Here is a 20,933-nt window from a genome sequence, read left to right as displayed (position 1 = left end):
GGGGAGGGGGACTGTCAAAAATGAGAATTCAAAAGAAGAAAAAAGTGCAATGAAAGAAAAATAGGCAAAGAGTGTATTATCTGTGAACATGAGGCATCTTAGAAAATGTTTTTCTAAATATTTTTTTTAATGAATTACCTTTAATCTCCAACCAGAATGAGAGATATCTGTTTCTCTGCAAAAAAATCTTGTGGATTTTGTACCCACATTTAACAACTGTTCTCCTGGTAAACCTTGAGTCTGAGAAATGTATCGAATCTGAAAAATAATTTACAAAACAGAAGAGTCATTAAGATATTTATTGAACAACTATATCAGACACTAAGCTAGATGTTAGGTCAAGAGTTAAATGAGGTACAGTGTGTGCCCTAAGAAATCAGTCTAGTGGGGAACATAGAAGTAAGCAATTATAATACAGTGTAATATATATTGATATAATACAGGTATAATAAATACATGCCTTATGGAAAGGCAAAGAAGAGACACATAAAATAATTGTAGTCATATAAAGTTCCAGATGAGGTGATGCTCAAGTTGGGTCAAAAAGAACAAACAGTTTGTTAGCCCTGAAGGAATGGGAAAAAATCTGAATTGTTATGATTTATGCTAAGGTTATAATATGAGTAAATATGGAAAATAAAAAGAATACATCCACACATTCAGAGACTGAAGTTCACTAAGGGAGAAATGGCAAGAGACGAAATTGATCTAGCAGGCAAAGGGCTTTATCAGTAGGTTAAGAAGTCTGGATTTTACTCCGAGAGGTAATACTGGGAAACCACCGGAGAAACTGGAGAAATCTACACAGGCAACTGACAAGTTACTTGACTTAGTGACAAGCTGACGTGGTGAATTAGGGTTATAGGAGCATTGGAGGGGATGCGTCTATGTCACTAGCATATGTGTGCTTGAGTCAGTAGAGGAGGACACAGGTGTAGATGAGCTCTCTCAGGAGGACATTGAAAAGCTCCAGCCTCAGGGTCTCTGAACTTAACATCCTTCTGTTTGAACACTGTTCCCCCAGACATCTGTATGGCTAGTGCTTCACTTCCTTCAGCTCTCAGCTCAAATGTTACCTTATTCATGAGGCCTTTCATGCCCCACTAATAAATACGAACAAGCTCTCCCCTGCTCAGTACCCCTATCTCTACTTATTCTGTTGTATTTTTCTCTACTGCGCTTTTTATCATCTGATATTCTGTACATTTACTTTGTATTTTCTTACCCATTCTGCAGTAGAATCTAAGTTTCATGAAGGGAAGAACTTTGTTTTGTTTTCTTACACGTACACCCATGACAGTGTCTGGTACATAGTTGGCCCTCAAATATCTGTTCCCCAGATCAACAACTGGGCAGCACAGGGAATAAACAGAGGCTTAACCCCTTGAAATTGTGTTTGAGAACACAGGATTCTTTTTTTAAACTTCAAGTACAACTAGTCCATCCTCTCCTGCATCTTGTATTTCTTCCTCTGTATGAGATTTTTGCCCTCTATCTACAAAAATGTTTAATATCTTCCAGCCTAAAAACAACAAAAAAACCCAAAAAACTCCCTTAACTATTTAAAACACTTTTCTCATTCAGTTAAAAGCCTTAAAATAGTGGTCTACATTTTACTTTCCATTCTAACCTCAACACACAACAACTGGAATTTTACTATTACTCTCACGAAATGATACTGTCCTGTTATTAACTGACACATTTAATAGTCCCATATTAATCCTTATCTTACTTCAACGCTATTGGCTATTTTCAAGTGAATAACTTGAAAACTCTGTTCCTTTCTTTTCCACATCATTCTTTTCTATTTCTCTTCCTACTTCTTGGCACTCTTTAATTGCCTTCCTCCATTTTTTATATGGCATTGCATTCTAGAGTTTTATCTATCTTCTTTCCCTCTACAAGCCCCATGTGCCCATAGTTTTATCTCTAATTCTATGTCTAAATATTTATCTCTAGCTCTGGAGCTGTAGATCCAACTGCTTGCTGATACTCTCCATCTGGCAGGCCTTCAGGTACCTCGAAGTGAACATATTCTAAACTGATTTTCCTTAAACCTGTTAATCCTCATGTATTTCCCCCTTTGGAGACCACCACCAACCACCCGAATCAGAAACCTGAAATTTATGCCCAACAATTACCTCGCCCTCATCACCCAACATCCAAAACCGTAACAATTTTACCTCATTAGTATTTTTCATAACTGTCTCTCCTCTCCATTCCTCTTTCAGGTCTTCTTCAATTCTGAGTTATACAATCTCACAAGCCTCCTAATTAGTCTACCTGCCTCCCTAATGACCCCATCCACTCACTCCCAATTCATTATTCACATTGCTAAGAACAAGAAATTGCTAACAGCCATTTTAATAAAATGCAAATCTGATTATTACTCCACTGTATAAAATTACTTTACTGCCTACAGGATGGATTCCAAATCTCTAAACATGGCACACAGGCCCTCCAGCTTTATCTCTTCCGGGCTCTTTACATGCTCCTGTACTCCAGCCCCCTCTAGCACCTGCTAAACCTTGCATGGGTTAGTTTCTCTTTCCTAGATTGCTCTCCAACCCCTACTTATCAACATCCCTGTTCCTCTCCCTCCTTACTCCCCTCCCTGCCACTTCACCAAATCCATGTGGCAAATTTTACTGTTCCTCCTTCAAGACTCAATTCAAGAACTTCTCCTCTGTAAAGCTAGGCCTAACCATCCAAAACAGAGGCAATCACCTTCCTCTGTGCTACCATCACACCTAGAACATAACAATTTTACTGCATTTATAACACTACATTACAATTATTTTTACATGTCAGTCTTCCCTGCTAGACTATGCCCCTCCTAACAACAGAGTCTATGTTCATGCATATTTGTATCCCCAATTTTACATGAAATGATAACTAAAATCTCCACCTTACAAATTAGTTTCATTACATTAAAGTGCAGTACCTCCCGCTCACCCCACATCCCCCAAGTGCCTGAGTTCCCTGTTTTATGGAAACAGAAAATGAAAAGTACTAAGAGCTTAGTACCTTGATGTTGCATCAGAGTATCACAGATGGTAAGAAAGGTGCTCAACAATTCAATTTCAACAAACATACACAGGGCATTTATTATGTGTCAGATGCTAAAGCTATGCAGAACAATAAAATATGTTGCCAATCTTCAAAATTTATTCAAAAAATTCAGTAGAATAAATATTTAAGCACATAATCTGCAATTAAACTAGGAAATGCCATTATAAAGAAGAAAACAAAGTGCTAAGAGAATACAATAGAGCAATTAATATACCTAAGAAGTTGAGATGGCACTGAAAAAAGAAAACGGCAAATGAACCTGCCAAGTTTATTTTTGGTCGTAATGCCTGCCAGTCATTTGAAAAGAACTTGGTCCATCTGTATGCCCCTCCTGTCTCCAGTGGATGAAGGGTGCAGACCTGACCTAGAAGCAATTAATTCATAAATTTGCCTTGTGAACTCAACTAGAATTAAGCTAAGCAAATCAGATTTACAGTGTCGGAAACGCAAACTAAGAAATTCCAGATACTGTTGGAGGATGAGCTGAAGAGTTATAAGGCAGAGCTAGAGTTTGATGACCATGTTAACATAACCAGAGTTAAGAATGAGCAGAAATTCTGAGTAGCAAGTTAGAATCAGAACAGATAAAAGCACTTAAAGAGCAGCTAAGTTACACTTAAGATCGAGCCCCAGAGTGAAATTCTACCAAAGCCTATTAATTTCTCTAAGTGTTGCCTTGAATCTAAAAGCACCTTCAACTCCAGACTTCACAAAATCGAGTCATAATAAAGCTCATTCTTGGATTTTTGGACAGTCCACACATAAATAAATGAACTCTTCCTTGAGTCAACTTGAGAAGGTCTCTCTGAGACCTGAATAGCTTGACAAAATAGAATTCTTTGAAGATTCCCACCCCCACCCCTGGAGTGAGCTTTATTCTTCTTACATAAGATATAATTTGATATTACCAAGTATAATAAAATTTGAATATAAATTCAGGCTTTCAGCTGTTCTGGATAAGATTCTACCTAAACTCTAACAAACATTTTTCAAGAGCAAACAACATTTACCAAGTAAATACTGTCCCTTCATCCATAAAAATATTATTTTATTTCCTAGAATGTTACTGATATTTCCCAGCAAATATAAGTCAAATCAAATACATAAAGCACTAATGAGACAGTAAATTTAATTGATATTTATAGGACATTCCATCCAAAAACAGCAGATTACACTTTCTTCTCAAGTGCACACAGAACATTCTCCAGGATAGATCACATCTTGGGTCACAAATCAAGCCTCAGTAAATTTAAGAAAGTTGAAATCATATCAAGCATCTTTTCTGACCACAATGCTATGAGATTAGAAATGAATTACAGGGAAAAATACGTAAAAAACACAAACACATGGAGGCTAAACAATACGTTACCAAATAACCAAGAGATCACTGAAGAAATCAAAGAGGAAATCAAAAAATACCTAGAGACAAATGACAATGAAAACACGACGACCCAAAACCTATGGGATGCAGCAAAAGCGGTTCTAAGAGGGAAGTTTATAGCTATACAAGCCTACCTCAAGAAACAAGAAAAATCTCAAGTAAACAATCTAACCTTACACCTAAAGGAACAAGAGAAAGAAGAACAAACAAAACCCAAAGTTAGCAGAAGGAAAGAAATCATAAAGATCAGAGCGGAAATAAATGAAATAGAAACAAAGAAAACAATAGCAAAGATCAATAAAACTAAAAGCTGGTTCTTTGAGAAAATAAACAAAATTGATAAGCCATTAGCCAGACTCATCAAGAAAAAGAGGGAGAAGACTCAAATCAATAAAATTAGAAATGAAAAAGGAGAAGTTACAACAGACACCACAGAAATACAAAGCATCCTAAAAGACTACTACAAGCAACTTTATGCCAATAAAATGGACAACCTGGAAGAAATGGAGAAATTCTTAGAAAGGTATAACCTTCCAAGACAGAACCAGGAAGAAACAGAAAATACGAACAGACCAATCACAAGTAATGAAATTGAAACTGTGATTAAAAATCTTCCAACAAACAAAAGTCCAGGACCAGATGGCTTCACAGGTGAATTCTATCAAACGTTTAGAGAAGAGCTAACACCCATCCTTCTCAAACTCTTCCAAAAAACTGCAGAGGAAGGAACACTCCCAAACTCATTCTATGAGGTCACCATCACCCTGATACCAAAACCAGACAAAGATACTACAAAAAAAGAAAATTACAGACCAATATCACTGATGAATATAGATGCAAAAATCCTCAACAAAATACTAGCAAACAGAATCCAACAACACATTAAAAGGATCATACACCATGATCAACTGGGATTTATCCCAGGGATGCAAGGATTCTTCAGTATACGCAAATCAATCAATGGGATACACCATATTAACAAATTGAAGAATAAAAACCGTATGATCATCTCAATAGATGCAGAAAAAGCCTTTGACAAAATTCAACACCCATTTATGATAAAAACTCTCCAGAAAGTGGACACAGAGGGAACCTACCTCAACATAATAAAGGCCATATACAACAAACCCACAGCAAACATCATTCTCAATGGTGAAAAACTGAAAGCATTTCCTCTAAGATCAGGAATGAGACAAGGATGTCCACTCTCACCACTATTATTCAACATAGTTTTGGAAGTCCTAGCCACGGCAATCAGAGAAGAAAAAGAAATAAAAGGAATACAAATTGGAAAAGAAGAAGTAAAACTGTCACTGTTTGCAGATGACATGATACTATACATAGAGAATCCTAAAAATGCCACCAGAAAACTACTAGAGCTAATCAATGAATTTGGTAAAGTTGCAGGACACAAAATTAATGCACAGAAATCTCTTGCATTCCTATACACTAATGATGAAAAATCTGAAAGAGAAATTATGGAAACACTCCCATTTACCATTGCAACAAAAAGAATAAAATACCTAGAAATAAACCTACCTAGGGAGACAAAAGACCTGTATGCAGAAAACTATAAGACACTGATGAAAGAAATTAAAGATGATACCAACATATGGATGTTCTTGGATAGGAAGAATCAATATTGTGAAAATGACTATACTACCCAAAGCAATCTACAGATTCAATGCAATCCCTATCAAATTACCAATGGCATTTTTTACGGAACTAGAACAAATCATCTTAAAATTTGTATGGAGACACAAAAGACCCCGAATAGCCAAAGCAGTTTTGAGGGGAAAAAACGGAGCTGGAGGAATCAAGATTCCCTGACTTCAGACCATGCTACAAAGCTACGGTAATCAAGACAATATGGTACTGGCACAAAAACAGAAACATAGATCAATGGAACAAGATCGAAAGCCCAGAGATAAACGCACGCACCTATGGTCAATTAATCTATGACAAAGGAGGCAAAGATATACAATGGAGAAAAGACAGTTTCTTCAATAAGTGGTGCTGGGAAAACTGGACAGCTACATGTAAAAGAATGAAATTAGAATACTCCCTAACACCATACACAAAAATAAACTCAAAATGGATTCGAGAACTAAATGTAAGATCGGACACTATAAAACTCTTAGAGGAAAACATAGGAAGAACACTCTTTGACATAAATCACAGCAAGACCTTTTTTGATCCACCTCCTAGAGTAATGGAAATAAAAACAAAAATAAACAAATGGGACCTAATGAAACTTCAAAGCTTTTGCACAGCAAAGGAAACCATAAACAAGACGAAAAGACAACCCTCAGAATGGGAGAAAATATTTGCAAATGAAGCAACTGACAAAGGATTAATCTGCAAAATTTACAAGCAGCTCATGCAGCTCAATATCAAAAAAACAAACAACCCAATCCAAAACTGGGCAGAAGACCTAAATAGACATTTCTCCAAAGAAGATATACAGATTGCCATCAGACACATGAAAGGACACTCAACATCACTTATCATTAGAGAAATGCAAATCAAAACTACAATGAGGTATCACCTCACACCAGTTAGAATGGGCATCATCAGAAAATCTACAAACAACAAATGCTGGAGAGGGTGTGGAGAAAAGGGAACCCTCTTGCACTATTGGTGGGAATGTAAATTGATACAGCCACTATGGAGAACAATATGGAGGTTCCTTAAAAAACTAAAAATAGAATTACCATATGATCCAGCAATCCCACTACTGAGCATATACCCAGAGAAAACCGTAATTCAAAAAGACACATGCACCCCAATGTTCATTGCAGCACTATTTACAATAGCCAGGTCCTGGAAGCAACCTAAATGCCCATCGACAGACGAATGGATAAAGAAGATGTGGTACATATATACAATGGAATATTACTCAGCCATAAAAAGGAATGAAATTGAGTCATTTGTTGAGACGTGGATGGATCTAGAGACTGTCATACAGAGTGAAGTAAGTCAGAAAGAGAAAAACAAATATCGTATATTAACGCATGTATGTGGAACTTAGAAAAATGGTACAGATTAACCGGTTTGCAGGGCAGAAGTTGAGACACAGATGTAGAGAACAAACGTATGGACACCAAGGGGGGAAAGCCGCGGTGGGGTGGGGATGTGCTGAATTGGGCAATTGGGATTGACATGTATACACTGATGTGTATAAAATTGATGACTGATTAAAAATAAAAAGTTATCACAGGACAAAACGATAAACTAGCACAGGCTGCTGGCTCCTTCCCTAGAACTCAAATTTGGAGACAGAATAACAATGGAGGTTGATGAATCTGAATAACTAATATACAGACTGTGAAAACCCTCTTCAAGCAATAGCAGATTGACAGTGGTAGTAGGGTAGAGGTGGAGTCTGGAAGAGGGCCAGTGCCAGGGAGCTAGGGCAGACTAGGGCAGGGTTCAGCTGGACTCTTTTAGTGTCTTGAAAGTATCATTATCCATGAAGTAGTGTAGAGGTGGTCTACTGCTAATAGCATAGCTTCTAAATTCAGACTGCCCGTGTTAGACTATTGGGCAAGCTTATTAAACTTCCCCACACCTCAGCTTTCTCATCTATAAAACTTCATAGGGTTGTTGTGAACATTAAATGAGTTAAAGTGTTGACAGTTCCAGGCACACAAAAGAGCTCGATAAGTATTAATTAGTAATGTTACTACTATTGCCCACTGTACTGCCACTGTAAGGCAAAAAATAAGTTAAAAAAATAAAATAGCAACAACACCCCAATTGGGTATCCAAGTATATCATGGCAGCTGATGCCCAGAATAGGAAACAGATAACAGACAGAGGCATGCCCTTTCACATCCTAATTAGTTGATCATAATCCAGGGAGTTGAGGAAATTTTATGAAATTCAACCACATAAATAGACTAAAGTAAAAAAACAACCCCAAAAAACCCCACTCGTGAATATTTTAATAGATGCACAAAAGCATTTCAGAGTCCAAAACCAATTTAGGATTTTAAAAAAACCTTAAAATTAGGAATAAAGGGATAGCCCTTATCTTGAAAACAGACATTTATCAAAACCTATACAGCAAGCATCATATTTGAAAATGAGTATGAAGTCCAAGACTGGAACCAAAAAACACATCACTCCTATTCGTTTGCATTCATATATCTTGGAAAATACCTTTTAAAACACTGAATTGATAACTGTGTGGCTATTTATGCTATATGCTAATAACTTTTTTCAATTACTGTACCCTTTTGGAATTAAAGTAATATACATTCTGAAAATATTGTTAATCTGGATCAGATAACACCTCCTAGTTTAAAAAAAAAAAAATCTGTTATAGATTTTAGAAAAACTGAGCTTTGGTCAGGACTTTGTGTTAAATTACCATTGTAACGTTTGACAAGTCATTTCATTTTTCCAGGCCTCAGTTTTCTCCTTTATAAATGTGAAGGGGTAGTAACTAGATAATCTGTAGGGTCCTTTTCAGTATCAACATTAGTTGTCCAACACTATAACTGTAAAGTCCAAATCCAGAGTACAATAGCAAACTGACCTTTATATTGCCACTAGATGGTGTCCTGCTCCAGAGTACTATGCATGTCATAAATTGTGGTCCACAAAGCCAAAGGTATATTTCTAGAATTTGACAGGTACCTCAGTACTTCAGCAGCTAAGGGATTATGGGACTCTCCAACTAGATCACTAACTCTTTCAAAACTAGTAACAGTTTGGCACCTGCATCGAAGTTAATGATTGGGTAAAAAGATGAAGGAAGCTAGAATGTACGGAAATTTTTATGGAAGTGGTCTTTTAAGAGGTATGCTGAACATGGAGGGGGAAAGTAGAGAATATTTAAAAAAAACCTGGCCTAAAAGAAATTTTATGGGTAGAAAGTCATTGGAAGAGGATAAGATTAAAGTTAATGATAACATCTAACCTAATAATTAATATTAAATGACTTTTAGGGTCATCTCAGCAACATTTAAGTCACTAAATTAACTACCTCTCATATCCCCTTTTATATAGAAAGCTAAAATCAGGCATTTTGCTACAAGTTATGTGTGCTTTAAAATGTTCTGTTTTCTATTTTTTTCATGTTTAAAAGTTAAATAGTATATCATTTAAATAAAAATACAAGCCAGACAAAATATATGTAACCACTGTTAATTCTGACTAACATTTTCTACTAAAATATGAGTTGAGTATATATCTCTCTAATAAGGGAGATGCTATGAAACTTTCAAATAATAGTGAAGAAGGTAACAATTACCCAAAAAAGAATCTTGATATTAAAAACCAAGTAAATAGCAAACAACATTGTCTAGTAGCTTAGAGAGACTAATGAACACACCTGAAAACTACCATGAAAAGTGTGTAATGAGGTGATTTGCTGGATTCTACTGAGAGTCATTTCAATAATGTTAAGCTAGACTTTTAGCACCACCAAAAACAGCTAAAAATACTAAAGAGGGTTAGGGTGACTGAGGTACTTAAGACCACCAGTAAAGGTTGTTGGTTCAAGACCAGCAGCTATGATGACTTTTATTCCTTGGAAGAGGCTGACATTTCAGCCGTCATCACCCAAGTGATGTCTGTCACCCAAGCAAAGCACTATCATTTAAATGGACACAGTCCAGCCCTTTATATATCTATAATATAAAAATGGTACCAAAAAAATTCTCCCAAAAGGTTTTCAGGCCTGTGGATTATACCCTTGTTTATGAAAACACTTTAAAAATCAAGTTCTGTTTTGAGATCCTGAATTTAAATTCCGTTAGATCCCAGGTTTTGCCAATTTATTCTAAAAAGAGTCTCATATGTATTGTATACCTGGGAAAATGCATTCCTGTAAGTCTATTATTTTTCTTTACATTCTACCAATTCTACTGGGTTATCACGACAGTTCTATTACCTGGTCATACTCCAAGGCTCCTGGGTAGAGAGGCCATCCAAGGAATAATTCTGCAATCACGCATCCCAGTGACCACATGTCTATGGCTTCACAAAATGGCAACCCCAATATAATCTCTGGAGCTCTGAAATTTAAAAAAATAATAATAATCAATCAATCAATCAGAGCAGTTTTCTTTTAAAATTATCCGATTCATCTGATATTCTAAGAGAAGTTTGTAAAATGAGAGCGAAATCATCTACTATTTATAGTAAGTCTTCATTTTTCAGAACTTGTTGAAACCTAGCCATAATCCTGAATTAAACTTCAAGGGGTGCTATGAGTACAACAACATGATAAAATATCTATACTTAATCCGAGTTTTACTAACATGACAGTAAAAAAAGGAAAAGCATAGATCTTGTTTTTGAGACTACAGGAGATTAGAAATAACACACTAGAAAGAGAACTGACAAATTAAAAATACATGCACCATGACACCAACAGAACTTAAAGCCAGACACCGGAATATAAGACCCAAACCAAACAAAACAAAACCCCAAAGGCTAACCATGGATCTAGACGTGGGTATTACTTCAGAAGATAATAATAAAAACTGGGCTATTTGTTATCCAAAACAGATAAAACCAAGTTCAATATATTCAGCCTTAAAAGGCAGAAAAGTACAGGATACATCAAAACAGTTAAAAAAGCATTTTAGCACTTGAAGAGCTTTGATTATTTGGAAAATTATTTCATGAAAGATACAATTCCCCGATAAATTATCTTGCTACTTCACATGACTTTTCCATAAGAAAATTAACATTCTAAGAGTTCTCTAAATCCAAAGTCATACAATCATAGTTATCCTGCACAGTCTCAAACTTACAGAGAAGTTATAAGAACAGTACAATAAATACTTTCTCCTAACCCACTTGAGAGTAATTTGCCAAATAATGGCATGCTTCGTATTTCCTACAAACAAGAATATTCTCCTACATAATCACAATACAATCATCAAAATCAGGAAACAAATACTGATACATCTCCACCATCTAAGCCTTGGACTGCGAGATTGGCCAATTACACTGATAACGTCCTTTATGAAAAAGAATCCAATTCTGAATCATGCACTGCATTTAGCTGTCATATCTCTTTCAGTCTTTTCCAATATGGAATAGTCCCTCAAGTTTTTCCTTGATTGCTATGACCCTGGCATAAGATATTACAGGCCAGTTATTTGTTAAATGTCCCTCAGTATGGGTCTCTCTGATGTTTTCTTGTAATTAGATGAGGGTTATAGATCTTTGGGAGAAATGTTTAAAAAGTGATGGGGTTTTTTTCTCATTATATGCTATCAGGTGGTACAAAATTTTGATTTGCTCCACTACTGATAATATTCACTTTGACTACTTAACATGGTATCTGCTAGATTTCTCCACTATCAAGTTTCTCCTTTCCCCTCTGTAATGAAGTATTTTGTGGAGTTTCAATTTGAGACTGTACAAATAATCCAATTTCAATTTATTCATTTATTTACCTACGTAAGTATAATGGATTCCTATTTTATTCAATGGGTTATAATCCATTACTATAATTACTTATTTTGATGCTCTAATTTTCCCAGACTTGACCAGTCGGAACTCCCTCAATGAGCTATGGGTCCTCATTACTATTGGGATGGCACTGTTCCCAGGATCTCTCAGTGTATATTTTATACAGTTAAAAAAAATAAGCCTTCTGCTAATTTTTTTTAACTGAGAGTGCTGATTGTCACTATCTCCTAATGCGGTGGTTCTCAATCTTGGCTGCACATTACAATCCCTTTGTCCTGGCCACACCCCATACCAATTAAATCAGAAACTCTGGGGATGGGAGGTAGGCATCAGTAGTTTTTAAAGCTCCCCAGGTGATTCCAACACATGGCCAAAGTTGAGAACCAAAGCACTAGACTCAAGTAGTTAAACCCAATGGGAAAACTATTCCATCTCCTCCCTTCAACTCTTCTGATCAGAATAAGTTCAAAGGATAATAAACAAATTGTTTTCTACCATAGATTTGAGATCTGTCCAGTGACTCTCTACTCCTAAACACCTCTGCTATAATTAATACTTAAGATTCAGTGGACTCTTAATGCACAAGTACTTGTGAAAAACAAGTAAGTGTCATGGGGAGATGTTACGAGGCATAAAAGAACCTTAAAACATAGTTATAAAAGGTCTTCATTCTTTTGACGAAATACTTAACTCAGTAAGTGTGTAGATGTACAAACATGAGTTATATTCAGCTATAATCAAATGCTAAACTGTATTGTAGAAAGATAAAAAAATAGGTTACACTAAATTATCAATCTTATATATTCACAATATAGAGATATTATCCTTTTTTGTTCACTATTTTATACGCAGAACGTAGCAGAGAATATGCACTCAGTAAACATTTCTCGGATAAGTCATGCCAACACAGGTTGATTCACACAAAGGAAAGAAAGCATCAGTGTAAAATGTGGGTTTGAACTAGGCCTCAAAGAATAGAAGTCTAGGCAGAAAGAAAGAGAAATGGACACAAGAGTTTATAAAGGGTATATACTAATCTGTACTTTAAAAGGTTCAAAGCAAAAGGCAGCCTGTTTCAAAAGTATGGAGTAAATGAGATTCACTAGTGATACTTAATCATGTACTAATTTGAATCCTAAAGACTTATTAATAAGACTGAGCTATAGCTGCGTATAAGAGCTTTATGATTATTTTGAAATAATTAATATAAAAAATTCATGGGACTTGAAATTGGCTACTGTAGAAAACTTCAACACCGCATTTGGTAATGAAAGAAAATTAACAAAATGATAGTATCTAGGATATTCAACTTAAAGAGACCAAAATTATTTGAAATCTGGTTAACAATTAAGAAGAGTTTCTGTCAACTAGACAAAGAGTGATGAATTCCTTCTGCCATTTGTTACCATTTAATGAATGAGCCAAGTTTCTAGTTGACAGTGACAAGAATATAGAGTTATCTTTTCAAACTCTTGACTAGGAATTGTATAAAACCACTTCAAATAAAAATCTAAGATTCAAAAGTTGTATTTATGGAAGCAAACTCAACTTTCTCATTTTAAAAAATGAAAGAATTTTAACTGCAAGTTTTATACAAATTCATTATGTATTATTGCATCAGTTTAAATCCTCTGAGAAGCAGATAAGATATGCAAGAAATTTCTTGGGGAAAATGTCTCTGAAAGATACACAGGGAGAGGAAGAAGGAATAGGTGAAGAGAGCCTCAGACCTTGAGCAGTTCTGACACCTGTGAAAGAGGTGCAAAGGAAGAATTGGGTGGAAAGAACCTCCAACAGGAGTGCTGTTAAGAGAAAATCTTGGCAGGGTCAATGGGGAGTCCCCAGGCAAAAATTATCTGCTAGGCTAGTTCCCCAACAAACTAGAACAGCACAGCTCTAGGACCCCCACTGTGTTTGGTCACTGGCTGAGAGCAGCCCAGCAGCAAAGGGGCCTCTCTGAGCACTGATGCATTACCTAAAGGCACAACAGCTGGAGGCTGTCAGTTAACCGCTCTTCACAGGAGGTTCTCTTGAAGTGGATCCGAATGGCACAATTCCAAGGCTGCTACAACTATCTTCCCAAAAGCTTTTGTATTTTATTTTATAATACTACATATCATAAAGAAAATGTAATAAATTTCTTTACCAAGTCTGAGTCAAATGTGCCTAAATTCTCTCCAGTTTACCGTGGCATGCCATAAAACATTATATTTTCTATATGTATCATCACATGTAAAAAGGTGGGAAAGCAATACCGTTAAGCATTTACAGTCTAGATGAAAACTGCCAGAGCTGTCAGAGCTCTGCTGGCCAGTCTTACAATACAATAAACTTTTAAAATCAAATTATGCACTAAAGAATAATATATCCATCTGTCAGTAATGAATAATGCTTAGTTTTCTGGTTGTATCTTAATTGGCTCTCAAATTATTCCTCTGGGCTAAATATACTTTTGTATATAAATGACCACAGCAGAAATTCTGATTTATGGACCACTCTTAAAAATAAATCTTTTGTTCTACACCTAAAGGAAATTCTTCTACTTCTTTTCTCATCTAACTTAACTCCCCTCTGAGCACCTATAATGTGGTGGTGCTAAGGATATAGCAGGGAACAGATATCATTTGTACTTCTGTAGACAGGCAAGGCACACATTAAACATGTCCACTGGACCGAGAGTATAACTAAACCTGTTGTTCACCACTCTATAAATAATAACTCACAATTAGAAGGCAAGTGTCAAAGGCAAATCCACAAACCAACTCAAAAATTTAGGTTATATGGTAACAAAGGCAATCTACATATAAAATGCCATGTTTCCTTTTTTTGCTATATGACTTTAATAAAATTTATCAATATTTATTAAGACCAAATCCTTTTTTACTTTTCTAAAACCTTGAAACACTGATATAACATACAGGTAAAGTGGGGAAGCTAAAAAAAATTTTTTTTAACTGGGTAAACTGAACTCTGAATGGTTTGTGGGTCTTTTGCTAGAGAACTCAAAAAGAATGTTAGCAGTAGATGGTTCAATTAAGAACACAGTGAAATACCGTCACTCAGAAAAGAAGATAACTAATAATGGCATTACTTTATTTCATTTTTATTTACTTTTTTAAGCTGAAAATTCAATTACTGGCAGAGAAACCCAGCCGTGTTAGGAAAAGGGATGTCTCAGTTCAGGAACTCAATATGTCAAGTTCTAGGAACAATTATATTCTTATAAGAGAAAGATGCCCTGGGTTATCCTTGCAAATGCCATTGAACTATGAACTCATGTGATGATTTCATGGCCATCAAGAAAACAGTGATCATAATATGACTCCTAACTTATTTTTTCAAATACAGAGAATATAATGCTTAGGCCAACTTGATTATTTAGTCTGCCTAACGTTTCTCATTAAAGTTAATCAACTAGCATAATGCTGATATATTTCAGTTTCTTGAGAATCTAGTGACAGAACCCAGGTCTGGTCAAGTCTAGGACACTGATCAAATAATTTCTGAAATGACAAAACTAAGGGCCAGATTCTGATGATTCTGTCAGAAATGTCACTCAGTAAAAATGAAAGGTACAGCTATCCAGGCTTCTCTTGATGATACTCCTCTACATACAAGTGTATAGCTACATGCTTCTCTCTACTTTTGACAATAAGAAGATACCAGAGAAATGCCGCACAAACTTGGAAAAGGTAAATAAATGGTAAACTCAATAAAGATAAAAATAATAAAATTAGAACAGTCTTCTCTTGAGGTAGGTGATGCAGAAGGCATTTCTTATAATAACAGTTTTATTAAGACATAATTCACATACCATACAATTCACCCATTCAAATGGTACAATCAATGATTTTTAGTATATTCACAGAATTATGCAACCATTACTGCAATCAATTTTAGAACATTTTCATCACCATCAAAAGAAACCCTATATCCATTACCAGTCACTCCCCATTTCTCCCAAACTCCTCCATCTCTAGGCTACCACAAATCTACTTTGTCACTTTAGATCTCTCTTTTTTTTGTCTCTTTTTTGTCTTTTTTGTCTCTTTAGATCTGCCTGTTCTGGACATGTCATACAAATGGAATGGCACAACATGTGATCTCTCATTTGGGGGTCAACCACAGGTCATGGGTAAATTCTGGGGTAAAAACATTCATAAGAATGTTTTGCTATAGTGGTACTTAAAAATCTCTGCAGAATGTTCTGGGAGGACAAATCTTGGGAGTCTGGTAAGGAAGCACTGACTTCAAATAATGCAAATCATCTAAATAGAGCTAGATTTTAAACACTCAACAGACACCTAGCAATCCCTCTAATAGCAAGTAATTTACCTGAGCCTTAGTATTTTCATTTTTAAAATGGGGTTTTACTGATGTAGCGTGCTCTGAAAATTATCCAAAGGACTAAGTAAAAGAATCTATGTAAAATGTAAAACATTATATACATTCTCTTAATTTATTCATACTCCCACTGTCCTAATTCACACCTCCTCTCTTCTCAAACCATCACCTCCTCCCTCATCCTCACTCCTGACTCCTGTCCTTGCATCCAACTTTACTGGGGGCAGGGGGGGATTTGAAAGAAACTTCCACATTCTCGCCACCACATCTACTAGCCCACTTGCATCTGTCAGTGCTTCTATCTAAGGCACCCATGCTCACTTACTGAAGTACATCACTCCACCAATTTCCCACTCTCTCTCATCACCAACCTCTCTCTCCCTCTCCCTCCTTCTCTCTACATATATATATATATGTATAATGATATCCCATATCTCCCATTTTGAAAAAAAAAAGAAAAAGAAAAAACTTTCTTGTTTATATACTCTCCTTCAGCCATCACCCGTTTCTCTATGCCCCCTTACACCAGTCCTTCTTGAAAGCACTGTTAAGAAAAGCTGCCTCCAATTCTGCCCCTTTCTTGAACTCACTCTAATCAGGCTTTCATTTCCCCATCATTCCACCAAAATAGCTCTTGTCAAAGTCACCATCAGCCATTGCATTGCCACATCCTTGATTTATTTGACTTGCAGCATTTGACACAGTTGATTGTGCTCTCCTGCTTTAAACAGTATGCAACTGACTGCCAGGACACCACTCTGCTCTCCTCTTTACCTCACCTGCAGTCCCTTCTCAGATTCCTTTCCAGTTCCATCGTATTTCTACAACCTTTAAATTCTGGGGTGCCCCAAGGCTCAGTCTTTGGATGCCTATCTTCTCTAACTACATTCATTTCCCTTAGGCGATCTCACCCAATCACACAGTTTTAAATACCACCTCTATTCTTAAAACCCAAATGTGTATCTCCAACCCAGACTTCTCTCCCCAACTCCAGACTTATGTATCCAACTGTCTACTCAACATCTCTTACTGAGTGTCTACTAGATATCTCAAACCGAACATGTTCAAAACATGTTCATAATTCCCTCCAACCCACTCCTCCTCCAGCCTTCCCCACCTCAGGAATGACAACTCTGTCCTCCTAGTTTCTCAGGCCCATAATTTGTGCGAGAATCAAATTTGACTCTCCTCTTTCTCTCACTTCCTGCATTTATCGGCAAATCCCATTGACTTTATCTGCAAAATAGATCCAGAATTTGACCATTCTGCTTTACCTTTACTGCTACAACCCCAGTCCAAGCCACCAGCATCTCTCGTTGCACGCTCCCCAACTGTTCTTGCTTCTGCCCCGTCCTCTACCATCTACTCTCAACTTAGCAGCCAGAGTGATCCATTTAGTACACAAGTCAGACCGCATCACTCTTCTCCTCAAAACCTCCCAAGAGCTTCTTCCCATCTCACAGTAAAGTCAACTTCCTCACAATGGCCTCCAAGGTCATACGTGATTCAGCCCGCAGCTATGTCTAGTATTTCCCACCATTATCTCATTTGTTTGCTCTCATCCACCTACACTGGCTTCCTTACTGTCTCTAACCATAGTTGCTGCCTCAAAACCTTTACATTTATCTAGAAGAAGGTTCCAGGCAGAGGGAACAGCAGGACTTGATCCCCTCACTCTTACTTTGTGTTTCTGCCCAAAGATCTTATTAGAAAGGCTTTCCCTGACCACCTTAAACAGAAGGGTAAGCCCCCACCAGCACATATACTTACCTCTCCTCCTTTATCCTGCTTTAGTGTTCTCTATAGCACTTGCCACCAACTGATATATATGTTTGCTTATTATCTGTTTTCCCCTCCCCCACTAAATATAAAACCCATGAGGGAAAGAACTTTAATTCTTTCAATGCTATATTCCCAGCACTGAGAACATTGTCTGGCATATAGTAGGCATTCACTCATTAATTTGTTCACTGAATTGATCAACCAGTGGAAGCTGTCAGAGTTCTGCTGTGAATAGCTTTGTTAACTCAAACACATGAGCCAAACAAGTATCGACCAAGAGACTTTTTTTACATGCTAGCCACTTTACATTTGGGACAGTTGAATTGTTTTGACTATTAAATAAAAATCAACACCATTTCCTGAGTTTTAACAATGGCCAGGCATCACAGAAATAACTTTTAACACATTAGCTCATTTAAATAAAATGTTCTAAAAACAGATTTCAGCATTGTTGTTCTGTTCCGAGATCAAAAATGCTGGTAAACAAAATGTTCCACATATAACAGAAGAACCCCTCAACTGAGTACAGTCAGTCCACAAAATCATGAGAAATAATAAATCGTTTTTGAAGCAATTAAGTTTTGGAGTTGTCACACAGCCAACAGATAACTGATATACTACCCGAAGTTACCCAGAAAGTGATGGAAATGAGATTTCAAATGCCTTTATTCCAAAAGCCTTTCTCTATACCATACCATCTCAATTATAAAATCTTGTAACTGAAAGAAACACAGAAAGCCAAACTAACAGAAAATCTACAAATTGACACCGAACGTATTTTTTAACAATTCAATTAAAGTTATGTTCTAGTTTTATTTTCCACAGAATAAGAAAATACTAACTGACCTATATTTTCTAATAGTTCTGTGCCTTTTTTGAGGCTAACTGGTCTTTAGCTTTCTAGGACAATCAAAGTATTTCACTGCCATTTTTTAAACCTACTTTTCATTCTGTGTAAATCCTTTAAAATAAATATAATAACAGCAGTAACATCAAGCAGTTACCTAGCACTATGAACCAGGCAATGCTCTAAGCACTTTATAAATATTAACCCATTTGATATTCATACCAATCCTTTTAATAGATAAAGAAACAGACACAAGGATAAGCAACTTGCCTAAGGGTCATACAGCTAGTGTGACAAGCAGCTGGGATTTAAAGCCAGGTATTATGGCTTCAGGATCCATGCTTTAACTACTACGTGTTAAAATAAATAATTCCTAGGATTACTAAAACTATCAGACTTTTATCTTACTAGAAGTCCTCCCACTCAGATGCTATACTTATCATTAATGTGTTCTTTTCTCTTTCAACATATCACCTTTGATTTTTAGACTAACCGGGAAATGTGAGATATACACTTATGTTAAAAGAACTGTAGTTGACATTTTACTAAGTCCTTTTCCTGATCTTTAAGCATTTACTCATCTTAACCATAAATAATCTTCCATGTTAAATACACAGACATCTGCTGGATACTTCTCAGTTAAAATACGGCTCTTATTTTGGCAGATACTGTGTTCCAAAAGATGACTACAACAACCTTTTACAAAAGCAATAAGGAAATGAGTTCAATAGTAGATGTGACCATCCAGTAGGTGTGATTACTAATAAATATAACGTCAGGCACTCAATAAATTCTTACAAGGCAAAGCCCTTAGCAAAAGACAGCAAAGACCTAAAGTGGTTATAAAATGCAGGCACTAATAAACATGTGTTTATACAAGCACAGTAAATCTAGCAAAGGATACACACCCAAGTTTTATCAGCAATTATCTCTGAGGAATCAACCTGGAAAGGAGAGAGAAGTATACATTTCCATAATACTTGTTACTAAAACAAGCATCTCATACAATACAACAAAAGACCAATGTTTAAAATTTTTCAGTCACCTAAATCTTACAGGAATTTCGTGTTTTCTTCTAATATTATTACCATCAAACTACATAATCAGTGTTAACTCAATTTTTTTATTTCCTTTTATTACCAGGAACAATTTCCTACTGAGAATCTCTGACACTGGGAGAGAAGGAATACTGGAAGTATCCCTGAGAGGCTCTACACTGTCTGCAGGGGCTATCACGAAGGAGACTCCTCTAAGTACAACAGGGGAACTGGAATACCTCCAAGAATCTTCCAAATCATAATGCAACTACAATTTATGAAAATATGAAAGAACATTTGTACAACTGGAACTTTAAAGAAGGATGACTGTTAAAATATACTAGGGAGTTTACTTCCAGCTTAATCAGCACTTGTTTAAATATCCTGCAGAATGGTACTTTTTTAAAGCAACCAACAAAACTTCAACACTCTCAGAAAGGCGAATAAATTTCAAAAGAGCCAATCAATCACTTCTAGAAATATTTTCTTTTTGAAGTCACGAGTGTTTACCATGATAAGAAACTTGTTGCTGTAGGCAATAACAACGCTACAGAATACTGGATATTCGCACAGATTGCTTTTATGACTGTAACTGCAACTATTCATTAACGTGTTCAAATGTAATCAAAGTACAGGCTCTTAGAATAGACACTCATTCAAATGTAGCTTGACTCATAGACTAAAAATACCACAATTAAAAATATCCTAATTGCAAGGCCACTTAATCTTTTAAGTATGCTGCACAATGATCCAGATCAAAGCGCCTCCAGATCAAAGCGCCAAGTACAAAGAACTGCAGTAATAATAAATATCTTCAAAATCTATTAAATGTAAAACCTGAGAGGTAGAGGATAGGTGATAGCAAAGATTTAATAGTCATTACCAGTATGCTAAATGTATCGCTTAGAGCCCAACACCGAAAAGATGTATACATCAATAATTTGCACATCTGTGACTGATCAATAGCTAATATTTTGTAAAGGTAGGAGTCAGAAATTTATTTCATTTACAGACAGCCCTATTTATTTTATGT

The 20,933-nt window shown here is 36.1% G+C and overlaps 1 protein-coding gene across 4 annotated transcripts in view; it reads right to left on the bottom strand.

Moving 5' to 3' along the window:
- HIPK3 (homeodomain interacting protein kinase 3) overlaps nucleotides 1-20,933 on the bottom strand; it is a 95,102-nt gene that overhangs the window by 17,072 nt on the left and 57,097 nt on the right. For all 4 annotated transcript variants that reach the window (XM_036859681.1, XM_036859680.1, XM_036859683.1 and 1 more), the window contains 2 exons: nucleotides 10,356-10,479; nucleotides 139-258 (listed from right to left, as the gene is read on the bottom strand). In XM_036859681.1, coding sequence (XP_036715576.1) covers nucleotides 139-258; nucleotides 10,356-10,479 — 244 coding nt within the window. The remainder of the gene's footprint in view (nucleotides 1-138; nucleotides 259-10,355; nucleotides 10,480-20,933) is intronic.

This window comes from Balaenoptera musculus, chromosome 8 (assembly GCF_009873245.2).
Source record: "Balaenoptera musculus isolate JJ_BM4_2016_0621 chromosome 8, mBalMus1.pri.v3, whole genome shotgun sequence".
In the NCBI taxonomy this organism is placed as follows: Eukaryota; Metazoa; Chordata; class Mammalia; order Artiodactyla; family Balaenopteridae; genus Balaenoptera; species Balaenoptera musculus.
This window is presented reverse-complemented; position numbering and strand designations above follow the sequence as displayed.